Genomic DNA, 16594 nt, shown 5'->3' with positions numbered 1-16594 from the left:
ACATTCATTGGAGCTTTATTCATAATAGCCAAGAGGTAGAAGTAACTCAAGTGTCCACGATGGATGAATGGATGAATAAATGTAGTATTTACGTAAAATGGAATATTATTCAGCCTTCAAAAAAATTCTAACACATGCTACAAGATGGATGAACCTTCATGACACTATGCTAAGTGAAATGAGCTAGTTGCAAAAAGACAAATATGATATGATTCTACTTATATGATAAACTTAGAGTAGTCAAATTCATAGAGACAGAAAGTAGAGGATGGCTGGAGGGCCTGAGAAGAAGGGGTAATAGTGAATTGTTATTTAATGGGTATAGAGTTTCAGTACTTGAAGGTGAAGAGTTCTGGAGATTGGTCGTACGACAATAGGAACTATACTGAACTGTACACTTAAAAATGGTAAGACGATAAATTTCACATTTTGTGTATTTTACCACAGCTAAAATTTTTACAAAATAATTTATTGTAACGTACATACACTACATGCAGCTGTCTTGACTAAGACAGAAAACTGCTCTGAAAAATAATTAGGAATAAATTTAACAAAAGAACTGTAAGGCTTGTACACTGAGTAAACTATAAAACATTGTTGAAATAAATGAAATAAGGTCTAAATAAATGGAAAGATATCGTGTTCATGAATTAAGAGACTTTCTATTGTTAATATAGCAATACTCCCCAAACTGCCTATCAAAATCCCAGTTGTCTTTTTTCAGATATGGAAAACTGATCACAATTCATATGGAAATGCAAGGAACCCAAAACAGCCATAATAATCTTGAAAAAGAAAAACAGGCCAGGCACGGTGTCTCTCGCCTGTAATCCCAGCACTTTGGGAGGCTGAGGCAGGCGGATCAGCTGAGTCAGGAGTTCGAGACCAGCCATGGCCAACATGGTGAAACCCTGTTTCTGCTAAAAATACAAAAATTAGCTGGGCATGGTAGTGCAAGCCTGTAATCCCAGCTACTCGGGAGGCTGAGGCAGGAGAATTGCTTGAACCTGGGAGGCGGAGGTTGCAGTGAGCTGAGATCACACCATTGGACTCCAGTGTGGGCAACAAGAGTGAAACTCCATCTCAAGAGAAGAGAAGAGAAGAGAAAAGAGAAGAGAAAGAAAAAGAAGAACAAAGTTGAAGAACTCAGCTTTCTCTATTTTAAAACTAATTACAAAGCAATAGTTATCAAGACAGTGTGGTCCTGGCATAAGGATCAATGGATCCTTGACATATTGATGAATGGAATAGAATTAAGAGTTCAGAAATACACCTTTGCACTTACGGTCAATTGATTTTTTTTTTTTTTTTTTTTTTTTAGACGGAGTCTCGGTCTGTCGCCCAGGCTGGAGTGCAGTGGCGCGATCTCGGCTCACTGCAACCTCCACCTCCCGGATTCATGCCATTCTCCTGCCTCAGCCTCCTGAGTAGCTAGGACTACAGGCACATGCCACCACGCCTGGCTAATTTTTTTGTATTTTTTAGTAGAGATGGGGTTTCACCGTGTCAGCCAGGATGGTCTTGATCTCCTGACCTCATGATCCACCCGCCTCGGCCTCCCAAAGTGCTGGGATTACAGGCATGAGCCACCGTGCCCGGCCTGTCAATTGATTTTTGACAAGGATACCAAGACTTTTCAATTGGGAAAAATAATATTTTCCACAAAAGATACTGGAAAACTGGATATCAAACAAAAGAATGAAGTTGGACTCCCTACCTCATGCCATATACAAAAATTAACTCAAAATGGATCACAGACCTAAATGTAAGAGCTAAAACTATAAAACCCCAAGAAAAAAACACAACAGCAAACCTTTGTGACTGTGTATTAGAAAATGGTTTCAGGTTGGGTGTGGTGGCTCACACCTGTATTCCCAGGACTTTGGGAGGCCGAGGCAGGCAGATCACCTGAGGTCAGGAGTTTGAGACCAGCCTGCCCAACATGGCAAAACCCCATCTCTACTAAAAATACAAATGCTAGGCATGGTGGCAAACACCTGTAATCCCAGCTACTCGGGAGGCTGAGACAGGAGAATAGCGTGAACCCAAGAGGTGGAGGTTGCAGTGAGCTGACATCGCACCACTGCACTCCAGCCTGGGCGACAGAGTGAGGCTCCATTTAAAAGAAAAAAAATAAAAAGAAAAAGAAAAAGAAAATGGTTTCAGAGTGACAAAATAAAAAAAGATAAATTAGACTTCATTAAAAATGTCAAAACTATGTACCTCAAAGAATACCACCAACTAAGTAAAATGACAAGCCAAAGAATGAGACTTGTATCTACTATGTAAAAAGAACTTTTACAACTCAACAATAAAAAGACAAATATGCACAATTTTTATATGGGCAATGGGTTTGAATTAACATTTTACCAAATAAAATATACAATGTTTAAGAAGCACAGGAAAAGATGCTCATCACCATTATTCATTACGGAAATGAAAACCAAAACCATAATGAGATATTACATCATACACATTAGGATGACTATAACCAAAAAGAAACTGGTCACTATTTTCAAGTAGAGAAAGGTTAAAAAATTGGAAATGAAAAGAAAATAATTGAAAGTTGGGAGGAAAGAATAAAAGCTGCCAAAGGTTAAAACACAGTAGTGCTTCTTACTGCACACCCCATCTCAAGCATGTGTTTGGAGGTTTTAATGTGTAAATACAAATACTTAACTGTATTATGTGCCACTCTGGTGGGAATGTTGATAATGGGGGAGGCTATGCATGTGTGGGAGCAGGGGGGAGATAATGGGAATTCTCTTCTTTCCTCTCAATTTTGCTATCAACCTAAACTGCTCTACTTTTTTTTATTAAAAAATTTTTTATTATCTCACAGTTTCTATGGGAATCTACATACTGTTTATATAAGTGCTCTGCCAGGATCTTTTACAAGACTGTAATCAGGGTGTAGGCTGGTGCCATAGTCATCTCAAGACTCAACTAAGACAGTATCTATCGCTGAGCTCACTCAATAGCTGTTGGCAGGGTTCACAAATTGTTGGACTATGGGCCTCAGTTCCTTGCTGGGTATTGGCAAGTTAGCTGACCTCAGTTCTTTGTCAAGTGGCCCTCTTCAACAGAGCAAGCACAAAAGAAGAGCCAGAGAGAACACATCAGCAAAATAACAGTCATGGTCTTTTAAAACCTAATTACAGAAGTGATATACCATCACTTTTGTCTAATTTGTTAAAATCAAGTTATTAAGTCTAGCTCACATTCAGAAGGACAGGATTACACAAGGGTGAGAATACCAGGAGGCAGGGATCATTGGGAACCATGTCAGAAGCTGCCTACCACAATATATACACTTTTGATTTTTTTCTTCTTTTTTATTTTTATTTATGGTTTGAGACAGGGTCTCGGTCTGTCACCCAGGCTGGAGTGCAGTGGTGTAATCATGGCTCACTGCAGCCTCGACTTCCTGGGCTCAGGTAATTCTCCCATCTCAGCCTCTCAAATAGCTGAGACTATAACATGCACCACCACAACTGGCTAATCTTTTTGTTCTTTCGTTTCGTTTTGTTTTTGTAGAGACGGGGTTTTGCTATGTTGCCCAAGTTACTATTGAAACTGCTGGGCTCAAGTGATCCACCAACTTCAGCCTCTCAAAATGCTGGGATTACAGGTGTGAGCTGCCATGCCTGGCCCTTCTTAGAGCGGTCTTGCTTTGTTGCCCCACCTGGAGTGCAGTAGAGTGATCAGAGCTCAGTGTAGCCTTAAACTCCTGGGCTCAAATGATCCTCCCACCTCAGCCTTCCAAACAGTTGGGACTACTTTGGAAGTACGGGCACATGCCACCATGCCCTGCTAACTTAAAAAGAGCCTCAAGTCACAATGTTCTGTCAACCGATTCCAAATACGTAGCCTTCTTTTATGTTTTTCTGTTTAAAGACAACTTATTTAACGTACTGTATATGGTTGTATATGGTTGACTCATTGACACTTAACTCATGGCCAACAGCACTATAACTCATGCCTGAATGAATTTTACCTCACACACGTATTTCTCCTGAAGGTGTATCACAGCCTTCTTGTTCTTTGGAATACTAGACAGCACTTTGGCACCACTCTTGCAGGCCATTTCAAACCACAAAAGCAACAAAAAGCATAAAAATGCAAAAGAATACCACTAAATAGACTGAAAAAGATACTTGTTTACAGTATGACAACTGAAACAAGAAGGCAGAGCATAGCCTTCTTCAACCTAAGCTAGGAACGTGCACCTTGGGTGACTCGAATTTTTTGCCACTCTGTGCATGTCTAGGAATGACCATGAAAGCACTGTGAATATTGGTTTTGGGGTTACAAATACATTTTAGCAAGTAAAAGGGGGGCAAAACGGAATTCAGGAACAATGAGGATCCACTGCCTCTTACTTATTGCTAAACACTTTTACAAATATACAATTGGAGGAAAAAAGGCAGAATATCTGTTTTTTCAGGAACAACTTCCTATAGCTTTTATTATTTATTTATTTATTTATTTTGGAGATGGAGTCTCACTCTGTCGCCCAGGCTGGAGTGCAGTGGGGTGAATTCAGCTCACTGCAACCTCCGCCTCTTAGGTTCAAGCTATTCTCTTGCCTCAGTCTCCCAAGTAGCTGGGACTACAGTCACCTGCCACCACACCCAGCTAATTTTTGTATTTTCAGTAGAGATGGGTTTCATCATATTGGCCAGGCTAGTCTCAAACTCCTGACCTTGTGATCCGCCCGCCTTGGCCTCCCAAAGTGCTGGGATTACAGGTGTGAGCCACCGCTCCCGGCTTAGCTTTTATTTTTTTTCTGTGTATGAAAGATGCAGGAAATAGTATGTGTTCTGTTTCTCAAGTATAAGGACATAGGAAACAACAAATATCATAGGAAACTCAATAACAATCCTTCAAATTAAAAAAAATCACAGAATATAGGCTTTCATACATAATAAATAAAAATTAGCAGAAAAGTATCCTTTATGGTAAAAGGAAAATGATATGGGGGAGGATGTTTGTAATAGTTTCTAAAATGACTTAAAGACAGTTATTTCCTAAGAAAGTAACTGTTATTTATTGAAAGTCTTCTCTATGTGGGCACTTTAGTGTATTATCTTGTTTAATCTAAACACCCACATAAATTGGATACTATTATTTTGCATATGAAGTAATTGATGTACAGAGGCTAAATAATCTGCTCAAGGTTATGTTTAGCAAGTTTAACAGCAAGGTTTTTAACCCAGGCACTACGACTGATGACCTATGCTCTTAATCATTACACTATATAACATTCCAAACAATCAAGTGAAACCTTTTGCTTCACTCCCTCAAATTATCCTTTTTTTTTTTTTTTGGCAGTTGATTAAGCTAATTTCATATTACAGCTAATACAAAATGTGTTGTTTTTAATGAGACATTTTGAGAAGTGCTCAAAACAGTATATTGAAGTTGTCCGTGTATTCTTGGTCAAAGTTGTGTCTGTTCAACTATTATTTAACTTATTTTATTTATTTATTTTTGAGTCTCGCTCTGCATCCCAGGCTGGAGTGCAATGGCGCAATCTCAGCTCACTGCAACTTCCGCCTCCCGGGTTCCAGCAATTCTCCTGCCTCAGCCTCCCAAGTAACTGGGATTACAGGCGCATGCCACCACACCCAGCTAATTATTTTGTATTTTAGTAGAGACGGGTTTCATTGTGTTACCAAGGCTGGTCTCCAACTCCTGAACTCAGGCAATCCACCCACCTCGGCCTCCCCAAGTGCTAGGATTACAGGCATGAGCCACCGCACCCAGCCTATTTAACATTATTTTAAAGATGCTTGTTACTCAAATCATGGCTAGTCTCATCTTGGTTTTGAATGTATTTTAAATGTTTCCATGTATCTATGACTCTATTATAGTACATCTGTATCTGAAACCACTAAATAATTATTAGATGGGTAATTAGTTTTTGCATATGAAAATATGCAGAAAATGCTCAGTAATCAGAGAGCACATTATAAGGAAATTAGACACAGTTAAGGCAGGAAGAGAGGGACACACATGGAATTGGAAATCCTAAAAAGACAATAAAAATTGCAGCTGTTGAAATAAAGACATGGAAATTATTTCATAGTCTGCAACCAATTCTGTCTAGTATTTCAGAAGATATTTATTAAACACTGGTCAATTCCACCATACGTGCTTCGGACTTAGATTTTTTTTTTTTTTTTTTTTTTTAACCTTGAGACAGAGTTTCACTCTTGTTGCCCAGGCTGGAGTGCAATGCTGCAATCTTGGCTCACTGCAACCTCCGCCTCCCGGGTTCAAGCGATTCTCCTACCTTGGCCTCCCAAGTAGCTGAGATTACAGGCATGTGCCACCACGCCCGGCTAATTTTGCATTTTTTTTTAGTAGAGACGGGGTTTCTCCATGTTGATCAGTCTGGTCTCAAACTCCTGACCTTAGGTGATCTGCCCACTTTGGCCTCCCAAAGGGCCGGAATTACAGGCGTGAGTCACTGCACCCGGCCGGGACTTAGATTTTACAGACGAAAAGCTTCCACTGAGTTTATCAGTAAAAGCCAGGTCAGTTAACAGGTTTTGCTTTGTTCATCAGGCAAGTAAGTAATGTAAAATTTTAAAAACCCCAACATGAAAAAGGATTACTTTTTGAGAGAAGAGGAGCAAGGTAGGTAGGTAGGGTAGATACGGGATAGAGGCTGGCATTCAGAAGTGCAGAGCTAACAAAACTTCAGAATGAAAACTGTCTGATGAACAATAAATAATGTGTAAATGGAATTTTGTTACTACTGCATTAAAGAATTAATATTTTCCTAAAGGATGCAACCTTATATTTCTCTTATCCTGTGCCTTCTACATTAATATATATTAATTTTTTATTTTTGTGGGTGCATAGTAGGTATATATATTTATGGGGTACGTGAGATGTTACACTAGTATTTTGAAAAAGTATAAAAATGTGGCCGGGCGTGGTGACTCACACCTGTAATTCCAACATTTTGGGAAGCCGAGGCAGGTGGATCACCTGAGGTCAGGAGTTCGAGACCAGCTTGGCCAAACTACTAAAAATACAAATACAAAAAACCTGCACTCCCACCTGGGCAACAGAACGAGACTGAATCAAAAAACAACAACACAAAACAAAAACCTGACAACTATGAAACATATATAGTAACCTGGAAAATATTTATGTTAAACAAAAAGGCAGGATCTAAAATGGATGTATATTACAAATACAGCTACGCAAAAATAAGAGAGAAAAGACTGGAAAGAAACATTCTAAATATTAACAATGGTTGTATATGGGTGTAGAGACTATTGGAGATTATTTTTTTCCTTGCTACTTATGTCATTTTTCTCTTTTTCCAAATTAACAAGCAGGTTATTGGTTACACAAATAATACATGAATATATTCTCATTTTAAATTAAAGATTCAAACAATACAAAACTATAGGAATAATAAGTGACCTTTCCAGCAGGCGCGGTGGCTCACGCCTGTAATCCCAGCACTTTGGGAGGCCGAGGCGGGCGGATCATGAGGTCAGGAGATCGAGACCATCCTGGCTAACACGGTGAAACCCCGTCTCTATTAAAAATACAAAAACAAATTAGCCAGGCGTGGTGGCAGGCGCCTGTAGTCCCAGCTACTCAGGAGGCTGAGGCAGGAGAATGGCGTGAACCTGGGAGGTGGAGCTTGCAGTGAGCCGAGTGAGCCACCGTACTCCAGCCTGGGCGACAGAGCGAGACTCCGCCTCAAAAAAATAAAAAATAAAAATAAAAAATAACCTTTCCACAGTCTTCCCACACTACCTACTTTTTTGTTTTGTTTTGTTTTTGTTTTTGTTTTTGTTTGAGACGGAATCTCTTTCTGTTGCCCAGGCTGGAGTGCAGTGGCATGATCTCAGCTTACTGCAACCTCCGCTTCACTTCCCAGGTTCAAGAGATTCTTCTGCCTCAGCCTTCTGAGTAGCTGGGACTGCAGGCACATGCCACCACACCTGGCTATACTTTTTGTATTTTTAGTAGAGATGGGGTTTCGTCATATAGGCCAGGCTGGTCTCGAACTCCTGACCTCATGATCCACCTGCCTCGGCCTTTCAAAGTGCTGGAATTATAGATGTGAGCCACCGTGCCCGGCGATCCACTTATTTCTTTGCTAAGTTTGCACAGTTTTTAGTAATTTTATTTTTTATTTTATTATTTTTGGTGAGACAGAGTCTCGCTCTGTCGCCCAGGCTGGAGTGCAGTGGCATGATCTCGGCTCACTGCAACCTCTGCCTCCCGGGTTCAAGGAATTCTTCTGCCTCAGCCTCCCGAACAGCTGGGACTACAGGGGTGTGCCACCATGCCCAGCTAATTTTTGTATTTTTAGTAGAGATGGGGTTTCACCATATTGGCCAAGCTGATCTTGAACTCCTGACCTCATGATCCGCCTGCCTCGGCCTCCCAACGTGCTGGGATTACAGGCATGAGCCACTGCGCCCGGCTATTTTATTTTATTTTATTTTATTTATTTTGAGACAGTGTCTCACTCTGTCGCCCAGGCTGGAGTGCAATGGCACAATCTCTGCTCACTGCAACCTCTGCCTCCTGGGTTCAAGCGATTCTCGTGCCTCAGCCTCCCGAATAGGTGGGATTACAGGCGCCCACTACCACACCCAGCTAATTTTTTCTATTTTTAGTAGAGACAGGGTTTTTCCATGTTGGCCAGGATGTCTCAAACTCCTGACCTCAAGTGAGCTGCCCGCCTTGGCCTCTCAAACTGCTGAGATTAGTGGCGTAAGCCACCGCACCTGGCCAGTTTTTTGTAATTTTAAAATATGTTTTTGTTAAAATTTTTATGTTCATTTTTTTTTAAGACAGGTTCTCACTCTGTAGCCTAGGCTGGAGTGCACTGGCGCAATCTTGGATTACAGCAACTTCCGCCTCCCAAACCCAAGTGATCCTCCCATCTCAGCCTCCCAAGTAGCAGGGATCACAGGTGTGCGCCACTATGCCCAGCTAATTTTTGTATTTTTGGTACAGATGGGGTTTCTCCATGTTGCCCAGACTGGTCTCAAACTCCTGGGATCAAGCGATCCGCCTGCTTTGGCCTCCCAAAGTGCTGGGATTACAGGCATGAGCCACTGTGCCCTGCCATAATGAAAAATTTTAAAGGAGAAAAAACTCACCATCACCAAACTTTCTATTTATTGTTATATGGCCATGAGCAAAAGTTCTGTTTCTGATTTTTATATTTTAATTTCTTTCTTTAAACTTCAACAAATAAAATTATTTTTATTTTGGTTAAACATCTAGCAATTGCAGACTAAATGTCTGACATTTGATATTACAGTAGTTATTTTTCTTGAGGTTAGTGCAAAAGCCAAAACTGATCTTGTTTGCCAACTTTAACTTCACTCAATTTTTTTGTCTCAAGAACAAAATATATAAATTGAGTTAATGCTTCCAAATTAGAGCGCTTTACTTAAAACACTTTCCCTTTTTATTGCAATAGCATTACTGATTCCTAGCTGGCAATATTCCTACTTTTGGGTCAAAAGGTTATAGTAAACTAAACTAAGACCTAGGTAACAATCTGAAATGTAAGGCAGCTGTAAAGATCTTTGAGGATATGTATGAACAAATTCACTTTCTCTCTTTCTTTTTCTTTTTGAGACGGAGTCTCTGTCGCCCAGGCTAGAGGGCAGTGGTGCAATCTCGGCTCACTGCAATCTCTGTTTCCTGGGTTCAAGTGATTCTTCTGCCTCAGCCTCCCAAGTAGCTGGGATTACAGGCATGCGCCACCATGCCCGGCTAATTTTTGTATTTTTAGTAGAGATGGGGTTTCACCGTGGTAGCCAGGCTGGCATGGAACTCCGGACCTCAGGTGATCCACCCACCTTGGCCTCCCAAAGTGCTGGGATTACAGGTGTGAGCCACCGCACATGGCCACTTTCTCTCTTTCATCTAGCTAGAAGTACAAGTGAAAATTAGAGACTTTGTTTTGTTTGTGAAAAATAAATGTATCCAATTCAATACAATCTCCTAATAGAAGCTAATGGCCTTCAATAGGTAGAAACTACAGCTATAAAGAAAATTTCCTATTGCTTTCAGTTTAGTGCTTCATCAACAAATCAAAGGAAATAATCCAAAACTGATGATCCTAGAGTATGGTCTGTTATAATTGGTTGACTAAGAAAATTCTTGAGATGTGCTATATTTTAACTTTTTAAACTTTAAAAATTGTTTAAACTTTTTATTTGGAAATAATTTAAACCTTTCACAACAGTCACAAGAATAGTACAAAGAATACACCATATACTTTTACCCAGATTTACCTATTCACCTACTGATACCATTTTACTGTTTGCTTTTATTATCTCTCTCTTTCTACACACACACACACACACACACACACACACACACACACAATCTTTTTTTGAACCAATACACAGTAGAATGATGGTCCTTTATTCTTAAACACTTCTTAGATTATTTCCTAAGAATATGATTATTCTCTTATAAAACCACAGTACTGTTATCAGCTTCAGCACATTTAACATTGAAACAACATTTTTCTCTAATCATCATGTCCTTTATCACATTCTTCTCATCCAGTAAAAGACAGGCACTGCCTAGTCGTCCAGTCTGTTTTGCTTCCTTTGACCTAGACCTTTCCCACAGTCTGTTTTATATGACAGTCGCATTTTTGAAAAATGAGATCCCCCTTTTTGTAACAGAACATTCCTAATTTGGGGTTTGTGTGATATTACCTCATGATTAAATTCAGGTTATGCATTCTTGACTGGAATATAGTACTATATTAGTTATGTGTCCTTCTCTAGGTATCATGGATTTCCATGTGTCCTTCTTTAATAATGTTAACTTTTATTATCTGGTCAAGGTGTCCATTTTTCCCATTTTATAATTACTAACTTTTCCCTTGAGATATGTGGGAGGCATGCAAATATCCTGGCTCCTCATTGAAACTGCCCCTAGATTTAGGATCCTTTGATGATTCTTGCCTGATCCAATCCTTAACACAATGGTTGCAGAATGATAAGCTGCCAACTCCAGCAATCCTACATTTACCAGTTGGCACTTGACATTCTACTCATGATTCATTTTCCTTCCAGTGGTTCACAGTTCATTAATGTACTTGTTTAGCACTCAAATTAACCCAGATTTAGCCAGTGGGAGTTCCTTCCAGCTGGCTCCTGTGTCCTTATGACAAGTCTCCATGATATTTTTAGGTACTTTTCCTTCCTTTTTTTGCTTTGTTTTGTTTTTGAGACAGGGTCTCACTGTCACCCAGGCTGGAGTACAGGGGCCTGATCACAGCTTAATGCAGCCTTGACTTCCCAAGTTCAAGTGATCCTCCCACCTCAGCCTCTCAAGTAGCTGGGACTACAGGCGTGTGCCACACCTGGCTACTTTTTAATTTTTTTTTTGAGATAAGGTCTATGTTGCCCAGGCTGGTTGTGAAATTCTGGGATCAAGCAGTCCTCTTGCCTTGGCCTGCCAAAGTGCTGGGATTACAGGCTCTTTCCTTACTTTCTTACAAAAATTATTAAAACATTACAAGATGTCCCAGGCTTATCTTGTATCTATCCTGCTCCAGTCTTGGGATAAATCATTTTTCTAAGAAGGCTTCGTTCCTTTTTTTTATTTTTATCTTTTGAGACAGCGTTTCACTCTTGCTGCCCAGGCTGGAGTGCAATGGCATGATCTCGGCTCACTGCAGCCTCCGCCTCCCAGGTTCAAGTGATTCTCCTGTCTCACCCTCCTGGGTAGATGGGATTACAGGCATGCACCAGCACACCCAGCTAATTTTTGTATTTTTAGTAGAGATGGGGTTTCACCATGTTGGCCAGGATGGTCTTGATCTCTTTACCTCGTGATCTGCCCGCCTCAGTCTCCCAAAGTGCTGGGATTACAGGTATGAGCCCCTGCACCCGGCCTCAACTTATTTTCTTAATCCTATAATGCATCTACGATGGTTTCAGAATTGCTTTGCCCACACTACTAAAAGACAAATCTTCTCAAAAGAGTTCAGTATTTGTTTGCAATTCTCCTCCATCCTTTATATCACATCTTGCACAAGAGTGTATATAGTCAAATACTGTGCTTATAAATCACTTGAATTAGTTCTTTTTCTCTTCAGGGCTTTCCCCCCCCCCCCTTATCTTTCAATAACTTTGGTATCAGGGTAGTTATTATAGTAATATGAAATACAACTGGGGCCGGGCGCGGTGGCTCAGGCCTGTAATCTCAGCACTTTGGGAGGCCGAGGTGGGCGGATCATCTGAGGTCGGGAATTTGAGACCAGCCTGGCCAACACAGCGAAACCCCATCTCTACTAAATATACAACAATTAGCTGGGTGTGGTGGCAGACACCTGTTATCCTGGCTACTTGGGAGGCTGAGACAGGAGATCACTTGAACCTGGGAGGTGGACGTTGCAGTGAGCCGGGATCATGCCACTGTACTCTAGCCAGGGTGACAAAAGCAAGATTCTGTCTCAAAAAAATAAATAAATAAAATAAAAATAAAATTGGGTTCATTTATTTCAGTTTGCGTATACTGTGAAGAATTTTTCTCCTTTCCATTGTTAGGTACTTAATTTTTTTTGCTTACGTAGAATAGTGACATGATGCCAACAGTAAAAACTACATACAAAAAGCTACACTCAGGCCGAGTACAGTGGCTCACACCTGTAATCCCAGCACTTTGGGAGGCTGAGGCAGGTGGATCACCTGAGGTCGGGACTTCGAGACCAGCCTGACCAACATGGAGAAACCCCGTCTCTACTAAAAATACAAAATTAGCCGGGCGTGGTGGCACATGCCTGATCCCAGCTACTAGGGAGGCTGAGGCAGGAGAATCGCTTGAACCTGGGAGGCAGAGGTTGTGGTGAGCCGAGATCGTGCCATTGCACTCCAGCCTCGGCAACAAGAGCAAAACTCCATCTCAAAAAAACAAAACAAAAAAATAAACAAAAACCAAAAAAAAAGCTACACTCAGAGAACATTCACTCCCTTCCATATTCTTTCTGTCTCATTCCTTGGATCCCTTATAAATAACCAAGTTCATTATTTTCTATTTATTCTTTGTTTCTCTTTTTAAAGGTAAGTCAATAATAGATAGGCTTTTTTATTTTCCTTCCAGTCCTATACAAGACAGCCTACTATATGTACTTTTTGCATCTAATATTACCGGTGAAAATCACTCTGTGCTAGTTCATAGAGATCTTATTTTTTTCTTATAGCTGTATAGTTGGTACTCCATTACATGTATGTACCATAGTATATTTCAACTAATCTCCTATTCTTGGACATTTACTTCCTAATATTGTGCAGTTACAAGTAACACTGCAGTAAACAACTCAATGTCTATGTATATTCGTACTATTGAAGATGTATCTTCTAGATAAATTCCAAGAAATGTGAAAGCTAGGTGAAAGAGTAAGCACACATGTAGTTGTCTTAACCAAATTTCCCTCCATACAGGTTGTAAAGTACTACATTTTATTTTATTTTGAGACAGAGTCTTGCTGTGTCACCTAGGTTAGAGGGCAGTGGCACAATAGCTGCACCTTCAACTTCCTAGGCTCAAGCAAATCTCCAACCTCAGCCTCCCAAATAGCTGAACTACACATGCGCACCACCACGCCTGGCTAATTTATTTATTGTTTTGGTAGAGATGGGATCTCACTATGTTGCCCAGGCTGGTCTTCAGTTCCTGGGCTCAAGTGCTCCTCCTGCTCTGGCCTCCTAAAGTGCTGAAATTACAGGCATGAGCCACTGTGCCTGGCCAGTACTATATTTTACCAAAGTTATTTAGTAATATATTGATGCCTTGGAAGTCCTGGTGCATCGCTTTCGGATTTCAGGTGTTTGCCAGATGTAATCTTATGATGCTGGAACTCTACCTCTCACTCCCAACAACTTTGAATTTTTTTTTTTCTTTTAGGTTCACTCTTGTTGCCCAGGCTGGAGTGCAATGGCGCAATCTTGGCTCACTGCAACCTCTGCCTCCCGGGTTCAATCAATTCTCCTGTCTCAGCTTCCTGAGTAGCTGGGATTACAGGCGCCTACCACTACGCCCAGCTAATTTTTTACTTTTGGCAGAGACGGGATTTCACCAGGCTGGTCTCAAACTCCTGACCTCAGGTGATCCACCCACCTCGGCCTCCCAAAGTGCTGGCATTACAGGCATGAGCCATCACGCCTGGCTTCAACCTTGAATGTTTTTTATGTTTTTTTATATTTTGCAAATCTTTGGAGAAAGGAAATACAAAGAAAAGTTGGTTACTTTACTTACTGAGTGGTGTTGTGTCAGGAGGTGGAAAATTCTCAGTAAAGTTGACATTACATAAATCTGTGCTACAACAGCAGAAACGGTATGTTCCATTCTGAATTGAGGGAGGAGTGGTAGTTACTACACATTCTTCATAGTGACACTCTTGGGGATCTCCAATGTGAGACCAACATCCTATAAATCAATATGAATACAAAAAAGGAGACAATATGATAAAGAAAACTAAGAGAAAAACAACAAACTAAGCAGTAATTTCAATAAATGTGAGAGTACGTGTAAGCTATGAAACAGTTTTGCAAATCAACAGGAAACATATTTTTAAGAAACAGAAAAATGGTAAAGGATACCAAAGACATTTCATGGGGGGGAAAAGGCCACCAAAAAAGGTTTAACTGCATGATTAATCTAAGAATTATTTATTTATTTGAGGCAGAGTTTCACTCTTGTTGCCCAGGCTAGAGTGCAATGGCACGATCTCAGCTCACTGCAATCTCCACCTCCCGGGTTCAAGCGATTCTCCTACCTCAGCCTCCCGAGTAGCTGGGATTACAGGCATGTGCCACCACCATGCCCGGCTAATTTTGTATTTTTAGTAGAGACGGGGTTTCTCCATGTTGGTCAGGCCGGTCTCAAACTCCTGACCTCAGGTGATCTGCCTGCCTCGGCCTCCCAAAGTGCTGGGATTACAGGTGTGAGCCACTGCACCCAGCTAATCGAAGAATTATTAAAGCAAGAGTAAGGTTTCATTTTTGTCTATACCAAATATATTGTTTTAGGTTTAAAAAATAATATGGCTGGGCACGGTGGCTCACGCCTAGAATCCCAGCACGTTGGGAAGCCAAAGCAGGAGGATCACTTGAGCCCAGGAATTTGAGACCAGCCTGGGCAACACAGCCATACCACATCTCTACAAACACTTAAAAATTAGCTGGGAATGGTGGTGCCTAGTTGTGGTCCTACTGACTTGGGGGGATTGCTTGAGCCCAGGAGGTCAAGGTTGCAGTGAGCCATGAATGTGCCACTGCACTCTATCCTGAGTGACAGAGTGACATTCTGTCTCAAAAATAAAATAACAAATAAATAAATAATATATATCAGAAAAATGGCTGGGCACGGTGGCTCACACATGTAATCCCAGCACTTTGGGAGGCCGAAGTGGGCGGATCATGAGGGTCAGGAGATCGAGACCACCCTGGCCAACATGGCAAAACTCTGTGTCCACTAAGAATACAAAAATTAGCTGGGCGTGGTGGTGCGCACCTGTAGTCCCAGCTACTTGGCAGGCTGAGGCAGGAGAATCGCTTGAACCCGGGAGGCGGAGGTTGCAGTGAGCCGAGATCCCACCATTGCACTCCAGCCTAGGTGACAGAGCGAGACTCCATCTCAAAAAATAAAAATAAAAAAAGAAAAATGATTCAGTAACACAGACACCTTCATACAGTGTTGGAGAGAATATAAATGAACAGTACTTTTAGAAAGCCACATGGAAATTTTTATACAGTCTTTAAAATATTGATATATCTTATAACCTAATAATTCTACATCAAGGGATCTATTTCAAGAAACAATCACATACAATCAAAAAATTATGTTTAAAGTTGTTCACTGAACAACTGTGTTTCATTATGCATTACAGTGAAAACATGAAAATAACATAATGTCTACCAACAGAATAATCTGTAAGTAAACTATGATACATATATACAATGATATGTTGTGCAAAAGTTAAAAAGGTTTTCAGAGATTCTTTAAAGACATGGAAAAATGCTTATAATTAAGGTGGAGAAAACTGGATATGAAACTGTTTATACAGTATGTTCCTAATTTTTTTTTTTTGAGACGGAGTCTCGCTCTGTCGCCCAGGCTGGAGTGCAGTGGTGCGATCTCGGCTCACTGCAAGCTCCGCCTCCCAGCTTCATGCCATTCTCCTGCCTCAGCCTGTAGCTGGGACTACAGGCGCCCGCCACCACGCCCGGCTAATTTTCTGTATTTTTAGTAGAGACGGGGTTTCACTGTGTTAGCCAGGCTGGTCTCCACCTCCTGACCTAGTGATCCACCCGCCTCGGCCTCCCAAAGTGCTGGGATTACAGGCGTGAGCCACCACGCCCGGCCAGTAAAAATATTTTTAAAGAGTATATTATTGTAGACTTTTGTTTTCTTTGTAGTTCTCTATATATTCCAAAATTCATAGAACGGGCATGTATAACATTATAAGAAAGATGTTTTTAAAATAATCTAAAAATAAATAGCCTTTTATAAATTTGGGGCTTGTGGAGATATACACACACTTTTTTTTTCTTTGAGATGGAGTCTT

At 40.8% G+C, this 16594-nt stretch overlaps 1 protein-coding gene across 3 annotated transcripts in view; it reads right to left on the bottom strand.

The window, feature by feature from the left end:
- The window catches only part of BMPR2 (bone morphogenetic protein receptor type 2), a 192072-nt gene that overhangs the window by 86060 nt on the left and 89418 nt on the right, over positions 1-16594 (bottom strand). For 2 of the 3 annotated variants that reach the window (XM_003820766.7, XM_063595542.1), the window contains exon 3: positions 14284-14454. The exons of the other annotated variant lie outside the window; for it this stretch is intronic. In XM_003820766.7, the coding sequence (XP_003820814.3) occupies positions 14284-14454 (171 nt within the window). The remainder of the gene's footprint in view (positions 1-14283; positions 14455-16594) is intronic. 3 annotated transcript variants of the gene reach the window in all.

The sequence above is a fragment of the Pan paniscus genome, chromosome 13, assembly GCF_029289425.2.
Source record: "Pan paniscus chromosome 13, NHGRI_mPanPan1-v2.0_pri, whole genome shotgun sequence".
Lineage (NCBI taxonomy): Eukaryota > Metazoa > Chordata > Mammalia > Primates > Hominidae > Pan > Pan paniscus.
Note: the sequence above shows the minus strand (reverse complement) of the source record. Positions and strands in the feature narration are given on the sequence as shown.